This window comes from Amphiprion ocellaris, chromosome 23 (genome assembly GCF_022539595.1).
Source record: "Amphiprion ocellaris isolate individual 3 ecotype Okinawa chromosome 23, ASM2253959v1, whole genome shotgun sequence".
NCBI lineage: Eukaryota > Metazoa > Chordata > Actinopteri > Pomacentridae > Amphiprion > Amphiprion ocellaris.
The window spans coordinates 20,467,118-20,482,604 of NC_072788.1; the positions used below are offsets into that span (position 1 = coordinate 20,467,118).

A 15,487-nucleotide genomic window follows, 5' to 3' on the forward strand; every position below is an offset into this window, starting at 1 on the left:
AACTCTTATGTTGACACTGATCGTTTTCATCATTTTATTATATATATATTTATAATATGTACAGAAAAAAACATGAGCAAACTCAGCAGGGAGACAGCACCAAAGTGAACAAGCCAAACAGAAAATAAAAAGACAGAAGGTGACAGGCCCGGTGCTTTTTATTAACAAACACCACTTAATGAGTGCCTTTATTAAGCCACTGAACAGTGTGCAAATGACAAGGAAAACACCACCTTTAATGCAATAAAAACAAAAAAAACAAAAAACAAAATAGGAGCTAAAGAAGAAAAGTCAAGCATTGTTTCATCAGAATCACATTCATAAGCAGAAGCCAAACCCTATATGTGTTTAACCCCTCCCTCATCAGAAGGCCCACCCTGCCCAGTGTTCCCTCATACTTTCATGGACTAGACAACACAGTATAGTATTCAATGAATACATTAAAATCAGTATCATATCAAGACTTGTTGAAAGAAAAAGATTTTAAAAAAGGAAATCGCCATGAAAGCGCAAAACATCTATATGTGTGTGTATGTGTGTGTGTGTCTGTGTGTGTTAAGTGTTAAATTTCAAATAATTGCTTCTTCTGCATCTACTAAAGTGAGAGTGGCGTGATGCCGGGATACCAACACATGTCCAAAAAGCTCCGGAATGTTACATGCAACCCTGACCCGTTCTACAGACACATACATATGCTTGCTGCTGCCGTCCCTCTCCCTCAGTGTCAGATTCCAGTCCTGCACTGAAAACTCTAGCATTCCACTTCGGCTCCACACGGCTGAAGCGGTTTCACAAATGGAAGTGAACGCATGCTCTTTGTGACGCCTCAGCCTGAAGCCTTGTTCTGCCTGAAATGCTGCCAGGTTTCTTCTTGTACAGAACTAAGAGTGCAAGTGAAGCCCAGGTTAGCTTCCCTCGTGCGAGAGCAGGGACTGGTCAGTGGGGATCTTGAGGAATTCATCAAGTTTAAGTGGCATGGTTGGCTTGAAGGAAGAGCTGGGAGTTCATACCCGGTCAGCAAACCAAGACCAGTCAGTCCCTGAATCTCCTGATGCCCCCAAACACAACGCACATGATGAAACTGACCACTGTGGATGTGTACAGTTAGAAACCAATAGAGCCATAAGAATGGCAAACGCTAGCACAGTACAGTAATTTTTTTGTCATGTGAGAGCAGCTTTCTACAAAAATGTCAGCATATCTTCCAGTTCTCTTGTCAAACAGGGTAAAAATAGGTGGCTCAGATTGATCAGGTTATATGTAAAGAAGCAGAGTTTCACGGCTATGTAGAGGCCCCTCCAACAGTCCAGGCGGATGCTTTGTTTTTCACATTCCTTCCAGTTTCCCTAGAAATACCACTGAGAGCTAACACAGAGGTATTAAAAGCAGTGAGGCGCTCAGAGCTTCAAGCACGTAAAACAATTCATACTCTGTGACTCCACCGTTACTACGCTAACTGCTGGCAGCTACGATCAACAACTACAGGTGCAACACTCTCAGATCTGCTCAGATATGGCTCGCTCCAGTTTGTTCTTTTTCAGTGATCCGTGCTGAGTATATAACCGCAGTGCTTTAGAGTTCAGGCAGAAATCTGAACTCTACAAATTTCACTGAAAGCTGAATGATCAAATTTGTACTTCTCCTTAGCAACCCTTGGATCTAATCCAAGAAGTACCATTTAGTATCCTTTCACAGAGGTTTCAACTGCATTTAATGGCCTTTATCACTAGTGAGCTCTGCACAATTATCATGAGGCGACTGAAGTCTTTCTGTTGAAGGGCCATCTTTGGTGTCTGACACCAAAACTGCAAAAGTCCTAGTTGTTGGAAGAAAGCCATTATGTGGATCTTGAGGTGACCTAGGTTAAGAAGTGAAGCCATAAATAAATGTTGGCTTTTGTCTTGGCTATCTTTGTGCGTCTGAACTGCATGCTTGTTTGGTGAGAGGAGCATAGAGCTGAGGGGAGAAGGAAGAACTAGAGGATGAAGGTTGTCATTTTTTCAATTCTTTGATTTTTTTTGTTTAGTTTTTCGTAGATTTCTGCCTTCTGCAGCTAAAAAAGCTGCTAAAGAATGTGCACGGTTATCCTCATCTATACAATTCAGTGTGTGACCTTTGAGTATGTCGCTTCATAACAGCTGTAAACATTTCTCAACATCAGTATGTTTGATGTTTGAACAATACTTCATATGAACTTGTTCTACTGAAGTCACCAAGGCCTTAATAATCAGACTCAAGCATAGGGAGGACGGTTACATGGGAGGCACAAACTGGAGCACTAAGGAATCTGATGAGGAACCAGGGATGCTCACTGACATAAAAAAAAAAAAAAAAAAAAAAAACAGACATGACCCAAGAGTCCACATGGGAGACCCTGACAGATTGGTTGACCCCAGGAAAGGAACAGCAGCTTTTGTAAGACCCCACCCTCTAAGCCAATAGACACAATCACACCACATCTCTACCCCAGCTTCATCTGCAAGCAAACAAGAACAAAACAACATCCTACAACCTATTCTGTCATGTGCTGAACATGAGAGGCGGAGCTTATTGTGTAAGTCGTCCCCATCAGAACAACCTATGAAATCACAACAATGATAAAACACAAATTGTAAGGTTAATGCAGGATATTGCCAATTGTTTCTGGTTGTCAAAATAACTCAAATCAAGTGCTCACCCACCCCCCAAACCCCACCCTACCCCAGCTTTGTCATGCCTCATCGTCTGTGCTGTCTGCCCAAGTGACTTTAATTTTTAGTGTCATTTCAGCATTTCACTCTGCTAAAGGTTACAGCATTTTGTCATGTCATTCTTTTCTTCCATGAAATCATAGCTTTAAAAGACTAACACCATATATTACAGATCTCATAACTCCCACTTCCATCCCAGCTGACTTCTATATGTGGAATCAGCTGAGCTGCCTAAGTTAAGGAACAGGTTTGCTTCCCTGACCACCTGCAAGTCAAACCATCCAGAATACAGAATGTTATCACACTACCTGTGTTGTACCTTCCATTCTCATACATCCAGCTCCACACAACAGGCATGGCTTCCACACAGGAGTCTATGGTACATTGAGTAAAGTGTTGTAACTTACTACTATTGACCAAAGTAGCAGGCTTACTAACTGTAACTGCACACCAGCAGCTTGACAACTATCCTCACAAGTAACCACTATGCTACCTATTTTGTTTCATGAGAATGCAAATGAATATTTCTCTATCATTTTCTGATGTACTAAAGGCCCAGTATTTTTCCAACTAAATGCATGTAGTAGACTCTATCAGTAAAACCTCCTTTCTAATCCTGGAGGTAATTTGTCACTTTAATCTGACAATCAGACTCACTTTGAACAAATGGCCAGCATGAAGAGACATGAAAGTAAGCTCTCTTTCTTGCCATTTTTCACACAACTTCTTCTGTCACTTTACATGGTTACAACCGAATGCTTTTGATAAGAGAGTTTGTTTGAAGCAGAATGACAAATTAAAGGTGTGTTCAGACAGATAGGAAACAATGTGACTGCATTAAATGTCACTGAAAATAGGCTATTAAGTTCAGCTAGACAGCAATTTGAGTAGAGCTGAAGAAACCGATTATGTTAAAAAATCTGAGGAAAAATGTAACCCTTTCTTGAACATACAGAAACAGTAGGAACAAGCAGAGACTGGAGGAAAATTGCAGAAGTTCAAACACTCCCTAGCTAGCCCACAGCTAATGTCTGTGCAGCTGATACACTGGCTTGCCTGAGGTAAAAGAACGCAGACTGCTCAAATGTGAGTTTAAAAAACTGATTTTGCTGTCTATCTGAACACACTGTAAGAAAGTGGAGGAGAGGCTGAAGAAGAGGAGGCTCCCTGATAGGGCTTTCCCTGGACCCTAATCAGGAAACAGCAATGATGAGTCACTGTTAGCAGGCTGCTGCTATTCGGGAACATTTCCTTTTACTACTGTGTACAGAGCATATAGAGTGGTGAGACTGTGCAGGTAAATAATTCCAAGTTGCAAAAATTTAGGCTAGGGTGGGATGAGGTTGGGGGACACAAGATGAGACTGACAAAGACAGACACAGCCTGAGGACAAATGTGTTGGGCTAAAAGGCTTAAATCTCTTTAACCTGTACCACCCCACTACAGCGTGTGTGTGTGTGCGTGTGTGTGTGTGTGTGTGTGTGTGTGTGTGTGTGGACATAAGCTCACTTGTATCTAAATATAATCTTCCACTGCTTCCATTTAACGCTGAATCAATACCAATCTTCCCCAGCATCCATTTTCTTTCTGTCCTTTTGGAAGAAAGCAAAACTTGTCTCAGTGTCTGTTTCTGCGATCACCCACCCCCCCCACCCTCGCATAATTTTTTGCCTTCTCCACTTTGTTTGTGGAGGGGATACAGGCCATCCCTAAGTTGCAGATTACTTTTCTGTTTGCCCGGCCGTCCTGTATGTCCAGGCAGGCTGACAGAGGGGTAGTCAGGGAGGTGTGCGTGGGTTACATGGTGTTATGGAGGAATGGTGAGGTGTGGGACTGGCAGAGGTGAAGTAAGAGAGCACAGAGAGGAGAATAAGGGAAATCTCAGTGGAAATGGTGTAGGTGATGGCTGGGGTGATGGGGTGAGGGAATCTTTAACAGCAACCCCCTCCAGACTGCCTGACGGGGGTGCTCTCGATTTTTAAGTTGGGCTTGTCGCCACCGGCTGTAGCGCCGGGACCCATACGCTTCTTGATCTCAGCCGCCATGGTCATGAAAGCCTGCTCTACATTGGTGGCATTCTTGGCACTCGTCTCCAGGAAGGGGATGGCCAAAGAGTCAGCAAACTCCTGCCAGGAAAGAAGAGAGTTGTACCTCTGTTAAAGTCAGACAGCAGGGCAGACATCAGACTCACATGTAGGCTGTGTACACATGTGCAGTCAGAACTCTTACAGGAGATGTAGTTCAAAATTTAAGTGACAACTCTGGGGGTTCAGGCATATGGGTTCTGTAAAGCATCTTGAGACAATTTGAACTTGTAATTGGCAGTATATAAATAAAATTTAATTGAACTGAACTCCTTTGACTAATGATGAGAGAATTAGCAAAGAAAACACCAAAGAAAAACACAGAACATTCTGTGGTTGCTTTTTCTCTATTCTGAGTACTTTTAAGCTGAATATCTACGCAGCGGATTAACATGTGTGTGTGTGTGTGTTTTCGGTGTATATTAGTAAACTCAGTATGCTCCAAACACCATAGCCTCACCAAAATGGTGGTTCAGATTATATCCCATAGTTAGGTAATTAACTTACATTTACTAGTCACTTTTAAAGCATTTGTCCTTGCGCCATTTTTATTATTTACCAAATAATTCACCAAAATGATTCCCTGAAATATTTAATGCATTGGCAAGACAAGCAACCCTTAACTGCTTCATTTATCCTTCATTTTCTAAGCTCATCTGCCCATGTAAATTCAATATGTCCTCTATTAATACTGGCTGTCTTGAATGTACAGCTCCAAAGAAGTCATTTTTATTAGTGCAAGTGAATCATGTCATCCACACCAATCTGATGCACGTACTTTCTCTCCTGACAAAAATACAGTTTTCACAAAATTTTTGTTACTTGCAATTTGCTGATAATCCATCACAGTTAAATTACCACCAAGAACTCAGTACTTTCAGCAGACATACTAGACGGTCTCCAGCACCTTAATGGGCATCATCCTTTCCTTTACATGTCATTAACTTTTTATAATGAGAAAAATATCCAGTCAACGACAACGTGTATCCATACCTCAATGGAGCCATAACGTCAACACGTGTAAACTTGATGAACAGTGAGGAGCTATACCTTGGCTGTTGTGTAGTCCACGACTTTCTTAGTAGTCAGGTCACACTTGTTGCCCACCAGAAGTTTGTTGACATTTTCACTGGCATAACGATCAATTTCCTGAAGCCACTGTTTGACGTTGTTGTAGGACTCCTGCACAACGAGAATGCCAATATTAACATTAGTGAAGCCATTAGACACTAGTGACTATGCGGTAAAGAATTTATTGTGAAACACAGTCCGAGGAAATAATAAAATATTTACAGCTGCACAATGTCAAGAAAGCCAACACTATAGTCATGCAATAAATTGTGTCGTTCTATGGACTCTACTGTTTACAATTTGTTAAGACTTATCAAGTAGCTGAGTCTGTTGTACGGTGATTGCTGTTGTTAAGATAAGATGTATGTATGTATAAGATGTAAGTTTCTAAAAGTGTTTGTGTGAAGTGTCAGTGTGTCAAGAGTCTCAAGTGTGTAAAGTGACTGTATACTAATACTAAAAACTAGAAAGATTAACAGAAAATGAACTGAAGTAGAGTAAACAGATATATTGCACTGTTCTGCAATCCCTATTATAAGTCTGACAAAGCCAGTATGTTTTACTTTTACGTCTTCTTCTTCAAATCAAACTCCTGATTCTGAAAATGGCTTTCTTTTTTTTTTTTTTTTTTTTTTTTTTTTTTAAATAAAACTAACAAAATCAAGCTACAATGCCACTTCTGGTACTAAGAATACAGTCCAGACTGCTGACTCACCTGATCTGTCACATCATATACAACTATGATGCCATGGGCTCCACGGTAGTAACTGGAGGTGATAGTTCGAAACCTCTCCTGACCTGCAGTATCCCACTAAAAGACACACAGTGACAGAAAGAGAGGAAAGGGGATAAGGCACTAGAAATCTAACTGCTATGTCATCACAGAGAATTAATATTAATAATAAATTGAGCATCAACCCTGGCAAAGATGGATTTTTGTGAGCATTCTCCTACATATGAGAGGGAAAATTAGTTTGTGAAGTGTAAAACATTCATTTTATTTTAGCAGCTCTGACCATCACTTTCACTGTTAAAAAGTGGCAGCCCTGCTCCATGTTGAAGAAAATCCAAGACTATTTTCTCACATGGGAGACAATAATGTGATCATAACCTCGATGATATCAATTAATTGTAAACCTTAATTTAGTCAGTAACTTGATTGTAGAAGAAAATCGAATTATCCAAGTGTCAGTTTGTGTCTCTGTTGTCTGAACTCCATCAGACTGTTTACAAGGTTAAAAAGTGTCACTGTGTAACACCGCTGTACAACTGTTCATGCACTGTTTCTGTATCCCAACATAGTGAGATGTCTTTTCTACAGCTGGCTGCCTTCAGTTTCAGGAGTCACCAAGAATTCTACTTTAATTAATATTGTACAAATAATTAAATTTAGTAAACATATTAGTTAATAATCAGGACTTTCAGCATTTGGATCAAGCAGTTCATGAAAACGATAAGTTTCAAATTTACACAACAGTGTTAACATTAAGACAGGTTACATTTAACACCTTTATGATACCATGTAAAATACAATTCATTGTATGCTGCTTGATCAAACCTTCCCAACTCTGAAGGTTGTAAGTCAAAACTGGTGTTGATGATATAGGCCATTAACCAGGTGTAGGATTTTATTGACATTTCTACTACATTTGTTGTAAATACTCATCAGTAGTGTATAATAATTTGAGTTATTGATTTGGTTGATCACACATATTTCCGAGCTTCTTATATGTGCAAATTTATTGCTTTTCCTCATGATCATACATTGAAAATTGGGGGATTTGGGGGCTTTTGGTAAGACTAAAACAATTAGTCTAAAATTAATATAGTGATGGAACAATAATTCTCGTGATGTTCTCAACTATTATATTGCCAACATAAAGACTTCTATATTTTATTTATTTATTTTTATTGTATTTTATTCTTCTTTGAAATCTAATGCATTGAACAATCATATTGAGTTCATTGCAGAATGTAATTAAGGTGTGGCCACTGTCATGAGTTCAGCTTTTATTTTTGCTGTTCTACGCTCCTCTTTGTAGGCGAGTTCCTGGAACTAAATTTGAGCACTCCTGAGTAAGTGACACTGAATCCAAATACCAAGCACTTTTAGAGGTGGGAGTAATTTGATTGGTCAATCACATATGATGTTGCATCACAACAAGATCATCCAGGTCCTCTGCAGTATGAGGGTAGGGGAGGCCATTCAGGGGGAGCTGAAGAGCGGCAGAGACTAGAAATCAAAGGATTTCTCAGCAAACAGGTTTCACAGAAATAAGAACATAAGGCCTAACAAAGCAGTCCAGGGAAAATATTAATTATAGAGATTATTGAACTTTTGTAGATCAAAACGTAGGTACTTCAACATGCTTTGTGGTATTTTTGACTACTGAGTGGCTCGTGCCAGCCCCAGCAGGCCCATGGAGTCAATATTAAAGAAAATAAGCAAGCGTTCTTCTACAGCTGCCCTCTTACTTCACTCACTTAACAAACTGTGCATACAAATGGCAGTTATAGGTTTGTAGCAATATAGTTAGTGGTTGCCTTTTGTGACATACAGTAAGTCTGAAATGTTCCAGTTTGAAACTAGAGTAGCAAACACAAGGAGAATCCTTGCACCATAAACTTAGAAAACTCTGAGGAGCTCAGGTGTTGAAAAGCTCCATGTTATTGGTAATAACAGTTCTGCAGTGGGAAAGTAGCACTTGCAGAAACTTTATCTGTCTCTGGAATAACACAAAGCCAGAAGTACATTGTTAAATGTGGTTTCATTTTGTGTGTGCGCATATCATATGCTTAACAAGCTGGACATCTTTGACGTTCTCTCAAATAAAACAGGCTCCAATTACAGCTTGGTTTGAATGCAAAATGTACACACACATAAACAAAGGCTTTCATGTGTTTTGATAACAATGATGGGATCTAAGCTCTAGTACAGGTGAGAAGGTGAGAGCAACAGAGAGTGCTTTGTGTTTACGTTTGGACTTACAATCTGAAGTTTGATGGTCTTGCCATCCAGCTCAATGGTGCGGATCTTAAAGTCCACTCCGATGGTGCTAATGTAGCTCTCAGTGTAGGTGTCATCCTGCAGAGAGGGGGGCAGATAAAGGGAGGGAGAACAGGAAAGAATCAGACCAACAGCAGAACGAGCAAAGATTACAGGTGGAACAGAGACATTTAGAGGTAACAGTAATAAAAAAAACATTTCAGAGACAGAACTACTTACTGCAAAGCGCAACAGAAGACAGGACTTTCCTACTCCAGAGTCTCCAATGAGAAGGAGCTTGAACAGATAGTCACTGAAAAATAAAGAAGAATGTTGAACGTTTTGAATACCAGTAATGTTCTCTAAGTGTTGGCACAGAAACATGAAGAATATTTCACACATTACTTGGCAAAACATAAGTACATTTCGTATTTTCAACTAATTCAACTTCTTAAAAAACAAAACAACAATATGTTGGTCATCTGTTGGCTTCGACTGAAAATGTCAATTGTTAAAAACAGATCATGACTATATAGATTGCAATTATTGAACACAATAATTCATTGACATTGGAAACATGCATTTTCTGAACTTAAAAAAACTTTTTTTAACAGTGACTTTCGTGAACAAAAAACTAAATAAATGGAAAAAAATCAAGTCATCTGCAAGTGACACAGCACCACGCTCTCCACAAACCCCTTTTCTCTGTAAGATAGAAAAGAGGCCATCACCAACCAGCCATTCCACAGCCCTGTCACAAATCGGTCTTCCAGATCAACCAAATTTTCTTGGCACCCAGGATGTGTATTTTTTAGATTTTAACAGCTTTGCTACTCTCAGCAATACTGCTACAGCAATGGCATCATCATGCTGTGGGAGTGTTTCAGTGACAGGGACAGGTAGACTGGTCAAGGTTTAGGAAAAGCTGAACAACGCAAACTACAGAGATATTATCTCCCCTTATCCTTATCATTATTCTCTCCAACCTGACAGAGGATGAGACGATCTACAAAGAAGACTGGCAGAAAATCTCCAGATGTTGCGGAGATTGTTGCATCATATCCAAAAAGGCTCAAACCTGTAATTGCTCCCAAAATTGCTAGTTAGCCACTAGTCGTTAGTGGAGCCTTAGCCACTGCGAAGTACCTAATGTCCATATTTGTGGCAATGGCTATTTTTTTTTTCATTTTTGCAGGTTGTGCCCCATAAAAAGATGCATTAGTCAGTTAGAGCAGATTGTAAAAGTTAATCTTACTTTAAAAAGATACTACAGATCATCCACATTAGGCACAGACTATGAGGTAAAGCAAGCCTCTTTGTAATAGCCACAGCCTAGAACCATTTGCAAAATAAGTTTCACATGCAATGATACCAATAAGTAAATTATTGTGCTATTTTATGTGTAATGGAGGGGATCTGGTATGCTTGTGGAAAATGTGTTCATTACAGCTTCAGCAACATGTGCTACCTAACCTTTCAAACACAGTTCCACTAATTTATACATCAGCAAATGTGCACATCTGTCCCTCTGTGTAAACAACAGCTTTCAGTGACTGACTGTTAATTGTGATGTGTAGCTGAATAGCTAGTGCTGTGGACAGGGCATTGCTTGAGACCACAGAGTGACTGCACAGAGCCAAATGTATCAGTGATATTCGGTTGATAGAAATAACAATACCAATAATCAGAAAAATACCAAATATCGGCATCAATAACTGATCAGGCCAATAATGGGTCGATCGCTGGTATTGAGTGTAAATTGTAGATGGAAAATGATTAATTTATATCATTTTAGCACAAAACTGCAACATAACAAAATGTGTATAAAGAGGAGTGTAAATACTTTCCAACAGTGAGTATAGATTCCTTCTAAATTTCAACAATTTCCTACAACTGCTTCTCATTGCACTTATAAATATTTCGGGTCCAGATTAGGCATTTAGAACACCAGGAAGTTGTGTGTGTAGGCCTGTGTTAAAATACAATACAGTGTACATTCGTGATAATGAAGGAAAATGTTTTAAGTAAGTACTGATTATTATACCTCAGCTAATAAATCTTCAGTGTGTAGAAATGAAATAAAATGTGTTTGACGTGGAGTAACGTGAGTTGGAAGCTCACCTTGACTAGATGAATGCATTTAGGAATAGAAATGGTAAAATTTATAATGACAATGAAGAAACTGTTTAAATGAGTGGCTGTTAGCCAATCTTGTGGCCAGGGTCCTCTGCCAGATTAATCTGGCCCAGGAATTAGTGCTAGGTGTTGTTTGAAACCTTCCCATTGAAGTGCCTATACTGTAAGTGAAATTGGATAATGAAACCAAAACTTAGAACATTTTTACTTTACTATGAAGATTTTAAACATGTTTTTGCAGCCTTAGACTTAAATGAAAAAAGCCAGAGGGCTCCAATATTTAACCCAATTTAACCCTACTCAAAGGTTCTTTCACCTTCAGTCACTAAGAAGGAAACATCACATGAATTTGACACACAACACAGACAGCTGTAGAGAATTGCTCAATGCAATTGCTATTCTTGTGTCATAGGAAACTGAGAGTTGTTGTGTACCACAGCCTGACACTCGATCAACTGACAGTATCTCACAAACACTAAATGCAGCTGCAATGTAGCAATCAGTCTAGTTCACATTTCTACAACTTACGTTGATGTGGACCGATGCTTTGGGTTACCAAGACCTCTAGTCAGCTTTTATTCACTACAACAAGCAACCCACAGACCATCATCAGTGCAAAGCCTTGTACTGTTTCAGTGTAGTTTCAGAAACTTGGAAAAACTGAAGCGTAATGCCAGTCCATTCCTTATAAAAACAGGTAGCTAAACTGAGCCTGCCAGCTAACAATAATAACTTACCAAATAAATAAACAAACCCTATGCTTGGATTTTGATACAAAAACTCTACTTTTCCTGATAGCACAATTTCAAGGATAGAAACAGTTATTCTTAACGTTGTCTAAAAACAAAAAGATGACCTTTACCAAAACATAACTGTCTAAAATCTAATTTTTGAATAAAGAATTATCTGATTAAAGAATACATAAACAACATTATGAATGGGACCAGTGTTCTGCAGTCAATGTCTGTTACTCTGTGATATTTACACATTTCCTGTGGTACTAAAAATTAATACTGATGTAAAACACACTGTGGCACTGTTATCCTTAATAGAAAAGGTAGGCATTGAACCTCAGTACTTACTGAGTACAGACAGATTTGGTCTCTACATTAAATACTAAAGTATAAGAATTTTGGCTGACCTAAAAAAAAAAAAAAAAAAATATTCATACTGAGCAATGTAAGATATTTCAGTTAGGCTTGTACTGGGGTATACCACAGTATTCAATAATCCAAAACCAATGATCTTAAATATTGCTCCTTTTTTCTAATAACTGATACGGAGATGCTTTACTAACATGACATATTATCATGCACAGCAAGCGCCAGCAGAGGTCAGTTATGATACAGGAAGTTGAAGGAACAGGCAGGCAACTGAACTAAGACAGTTGGTGGGGATACAGGACTCCCTGTGTGGAAATATTAGGAGCTCAGATCGCATGATACAAGTGAACCAGCTACCACAGACTATGTACTACAAGAAAGTTGTGGCCAAAGCAAGTATTATTTGAAAAGGTCTAGCCTGTAAATGTTTTTACGTGTTTGCTTCAAGTGTAGAGTGGGATGGAAGTTTCAGCAAAGCAGCAATTGTCGCCCCACAACTTACGTCTGACTAAGACATTCAACATTCTGTATGATTAGATCAGCTAGATCTGTGCCTGAGAGGTTGTGTTTTTTGGACTGTTTTCATTTAACATGCTTTCCACTGAATATCTGTGAAAGATATCCTGCAAAAAAGTTTTTGTAAACACAGTATTTTCTCCTTGATAGAAAAAGAAAATCAAATTAATTAGTTACTATGAGACACTTAGCCAGGTATAATACAGAGATATAAGCTGCGACTTAGTGCCTTTAGAAATGCATTTAAATTGATGAATGTCAGTTGGACATCAAGTCTTTAATTATATATGCTAGTTAGTCATTAATAATGGGGTTTCTAAACAAAGGCCTGTAGCTTTAGATGTAAATGAGCTACAAATAAATTGACTGTTATCCACATCAAGCTTTTTTCACAAGATATATTGTCAAATGATTCATGGGATTCCTTGACTGACATGAGAGTGCATTAAAAATATACACTACCGTTCAAAAGTTTGGGGTCACCCAGGCAATTTCATGTTTTCCATGAAAACTCACACTTTTATTCATGTGCTAACATAATTGCACAAGGGTTTTCTAATCATCGATTAGCTTTTCAACACCATTAGCTAACACAATGTAGCATTAGAACACAGGAGTGATGGTTGCTGGAAATGTTCCTCTGTACCTCTATGGAGATATTCCATTAAAAATCAGCCATTACCAGCTAGAATAGTCATTTACCACGTTAACAATGTCTAGACTGTATTTCTCATTAATTTAATGTTATATTCATTGAAAAAAAAATGCTTTTCTTTCAAAAATAAGTGACCTCAAACTTTTGAACGGTAGTGTAAAGCAAGTGTCATGCTGGAGGAGGATAAAAAAAAAAGAACAGTACTAACACACTGGCACATCAAAAAGTGGTCCTATAAGAAATTTATAACACCTCTATACTGCAATAAGAATGTTTGTTAATCGTTAATAAAGTCAAAAGTTGCATCCTTTTTAGTGAGTGCGGAAAGTAGTGTAAAAAAGATGTGAAATCTTTGAAGGTGGATAATAAGTCAGCACATACATTCACAGCAGTACTAGTCCTATGAAGATACAGTGTACCACGATAGGCACAGAGGCAGCTTTATACACTACAGTATGTGCAAACATTCAGAGGAATAAAGACAGTCAGCTGAGGGTGTGGAGGTGTTAGCTAAGCAAGTTCGACAGGGTTCCATTCCTATGAAAGCAAGCTTTTGTAGTCTTTAGGAGATTATTTAGCAAACTTTAGCAGTCTTTAGGAGGCTGCTAAGCAAGCTTTAGTAGTGGACTCCGGGACAACCACTGCGTCTGTTTCCGCACCGGGTGAGGGATTCGGTAACAAGAGGGCGTCCTCTCATTTCAAGGCTGCAGGGTCAAACACCTGCTACCTAGAGTATCATCTAACGCTAGCCCCGTCACACAATGGAGCCAATTTTAGCTTCTATTAGTATAATTACAAAGCAGGTAGGGCAGTATTCATGATCTTAACTTTAATGCCTCGAGACCAACCAAATACTCACACACATCTCCCATCTGCGAGTAATAACTAAAACGAACGTTATATCAGAGTCCCTGAGTTATGAACCATTTTTATGGTATGCATCTGTGCCCATAAAGAAAACGCTGTGTCCAAATGAAAAACACCACACTGGGCTGTTTATCGAGGCGAAGTCACCCATCCCACATCTGTTACTTCACTACTTTATGTGGTATTACTAAGAAAATAAGCCTTTTGTACGTTCTAGTTTCTGAAGTGAACAATGGCAGCATTTCCTCTGGATGTTTTCACTTTGGTTTTAACTCACACTGGACGGCCCATTTGTTTGTCCCGTGAAAGGTCGCGTGCCACAGCTGACACGGTGAGGCGCAACCAACCTATCAGCTGACGTTTAGAGAAAACACGTTCGCGAGACTGACACATTAAAGAAGCTGTCCGCGCCCTGTTCACGAGAGCCAGCTAGCTGATGTTTGCCACTAAATATAACGACGGAACAATTAGCCTAGCATTATTTACATAGCGCTACACCATAAACCATACTATATATCATTTGCTTTCTGGCTAAACACAATAAAAGCCGCCTAGTAGTTGAGTATGATTTCTATAAAACTCACTATTCGGGATTCATGATTTCACTCTGGATGTTTTTTCTGTCGGAAAATCGGCTCTTCCTTCCTCGTCCGGCAAAAAAAAGATGACTTGTAGGTCCGGGTATCCGAGGCACTTAGATGGTTGTTAACTCTCTCCGTTGCTGTACCCAGGTAGCTCTGCTCTATTCGATCTTTACTGATTCATATATCCTTAATTGTAGCCGACATATCACTGTTTCCTTCGCTTTGGTTAGTATATTTCACTCCCTTTTCCTGCCTTGCGGTGTCCGTTGCTTGCTAAAGGTTCAAGATGGCTGCGCAGGTGCGGTAGTGACGTAAAGTGACGTGTCACTACCAACAACAAAAAAAAAATAAATAAAACGGAGCGGTGCTGGGATTTGTAGTTTATTATGAAAATTCAGAAACAAAACGGGTGCATGCTATATATGAAACACTACATTTCTTTATGTAGACCACATATTGCATACTAGTGAAATAATCCTTTGGAGAAATACTTTCACTGTAATAAATGTCTCTTTTAACCTACAACTTAACAAAATATTACATTAAACAGACTTGAATTTTCTGACATGCTGATGTTGATGGAAACAGTTTCTTTACACTCAAACCGAATATCCCCCAGTTAACGCAAAATCAGCATTGAAATCCCCGCTGACACAAGGAATGCCCCATTTTAAAATGCAGAAACTTCAAGTTCAAATACTGTTAATAAAAAAAAGAACTGACTACAGTGTATCACTAATCTGACAGATTGCTTTTATATTCATCTTAGACGTGAACACAGACATGTGACTAACA

General features: G+C 39.0%; 1 protein-coding gene across 1 annotated transcript; it reads right to left on the reverse strand.

The window, feature by feature from the left end:
- Positions 1-20: 20 nt before the first annotated feature.
- Positions 21-14,997, reverse strand: rab1ba (zRAB1B, member RAS oncogene family a). The gene is made up of 6 exons (XM_023283318.3): positions 14,693-14,997; positions 9,072-9,144; positions 8,835-8,930; positions 6,561-6,656; positions 5,825-5,956; positions 21-4,816 (listed from the first exon to the last, which is right to left on the reverse strand). Exons 1-6 carry the CDS (start codon positions 14,704-14,706, stop codon positions 4,622-4,624), a joined length of 606 nt encoding a protein of 201 aa, XP_023139086.1. The 5' UTR covers positions 14,707-14,997; the 3' UTR covers positions 21-4,621.
- Positions 14,998-15,487: the final 490 nt, after the last annotated feature.

Excerpts from the sequence above, each read along its gene's own strand:
- rab1ba (XM_023283318.3), bottom strand. Across the intron at positions 6,657-8,834 it reads AGACCATCAAACTTCAGATT|TGGGATACTGCAGGTCAGGA; the intron begins GTAAGTCCAAAC and ends TGTGTCTTTTAG. Across the intron at positions 5,957-6,560 it reads TATATGATGTGACAGATCAG|GAGTCCTACAACAACGTCAA; the intron begins GTGAGTCAGCAG and ends CTCGTTGTGCAG.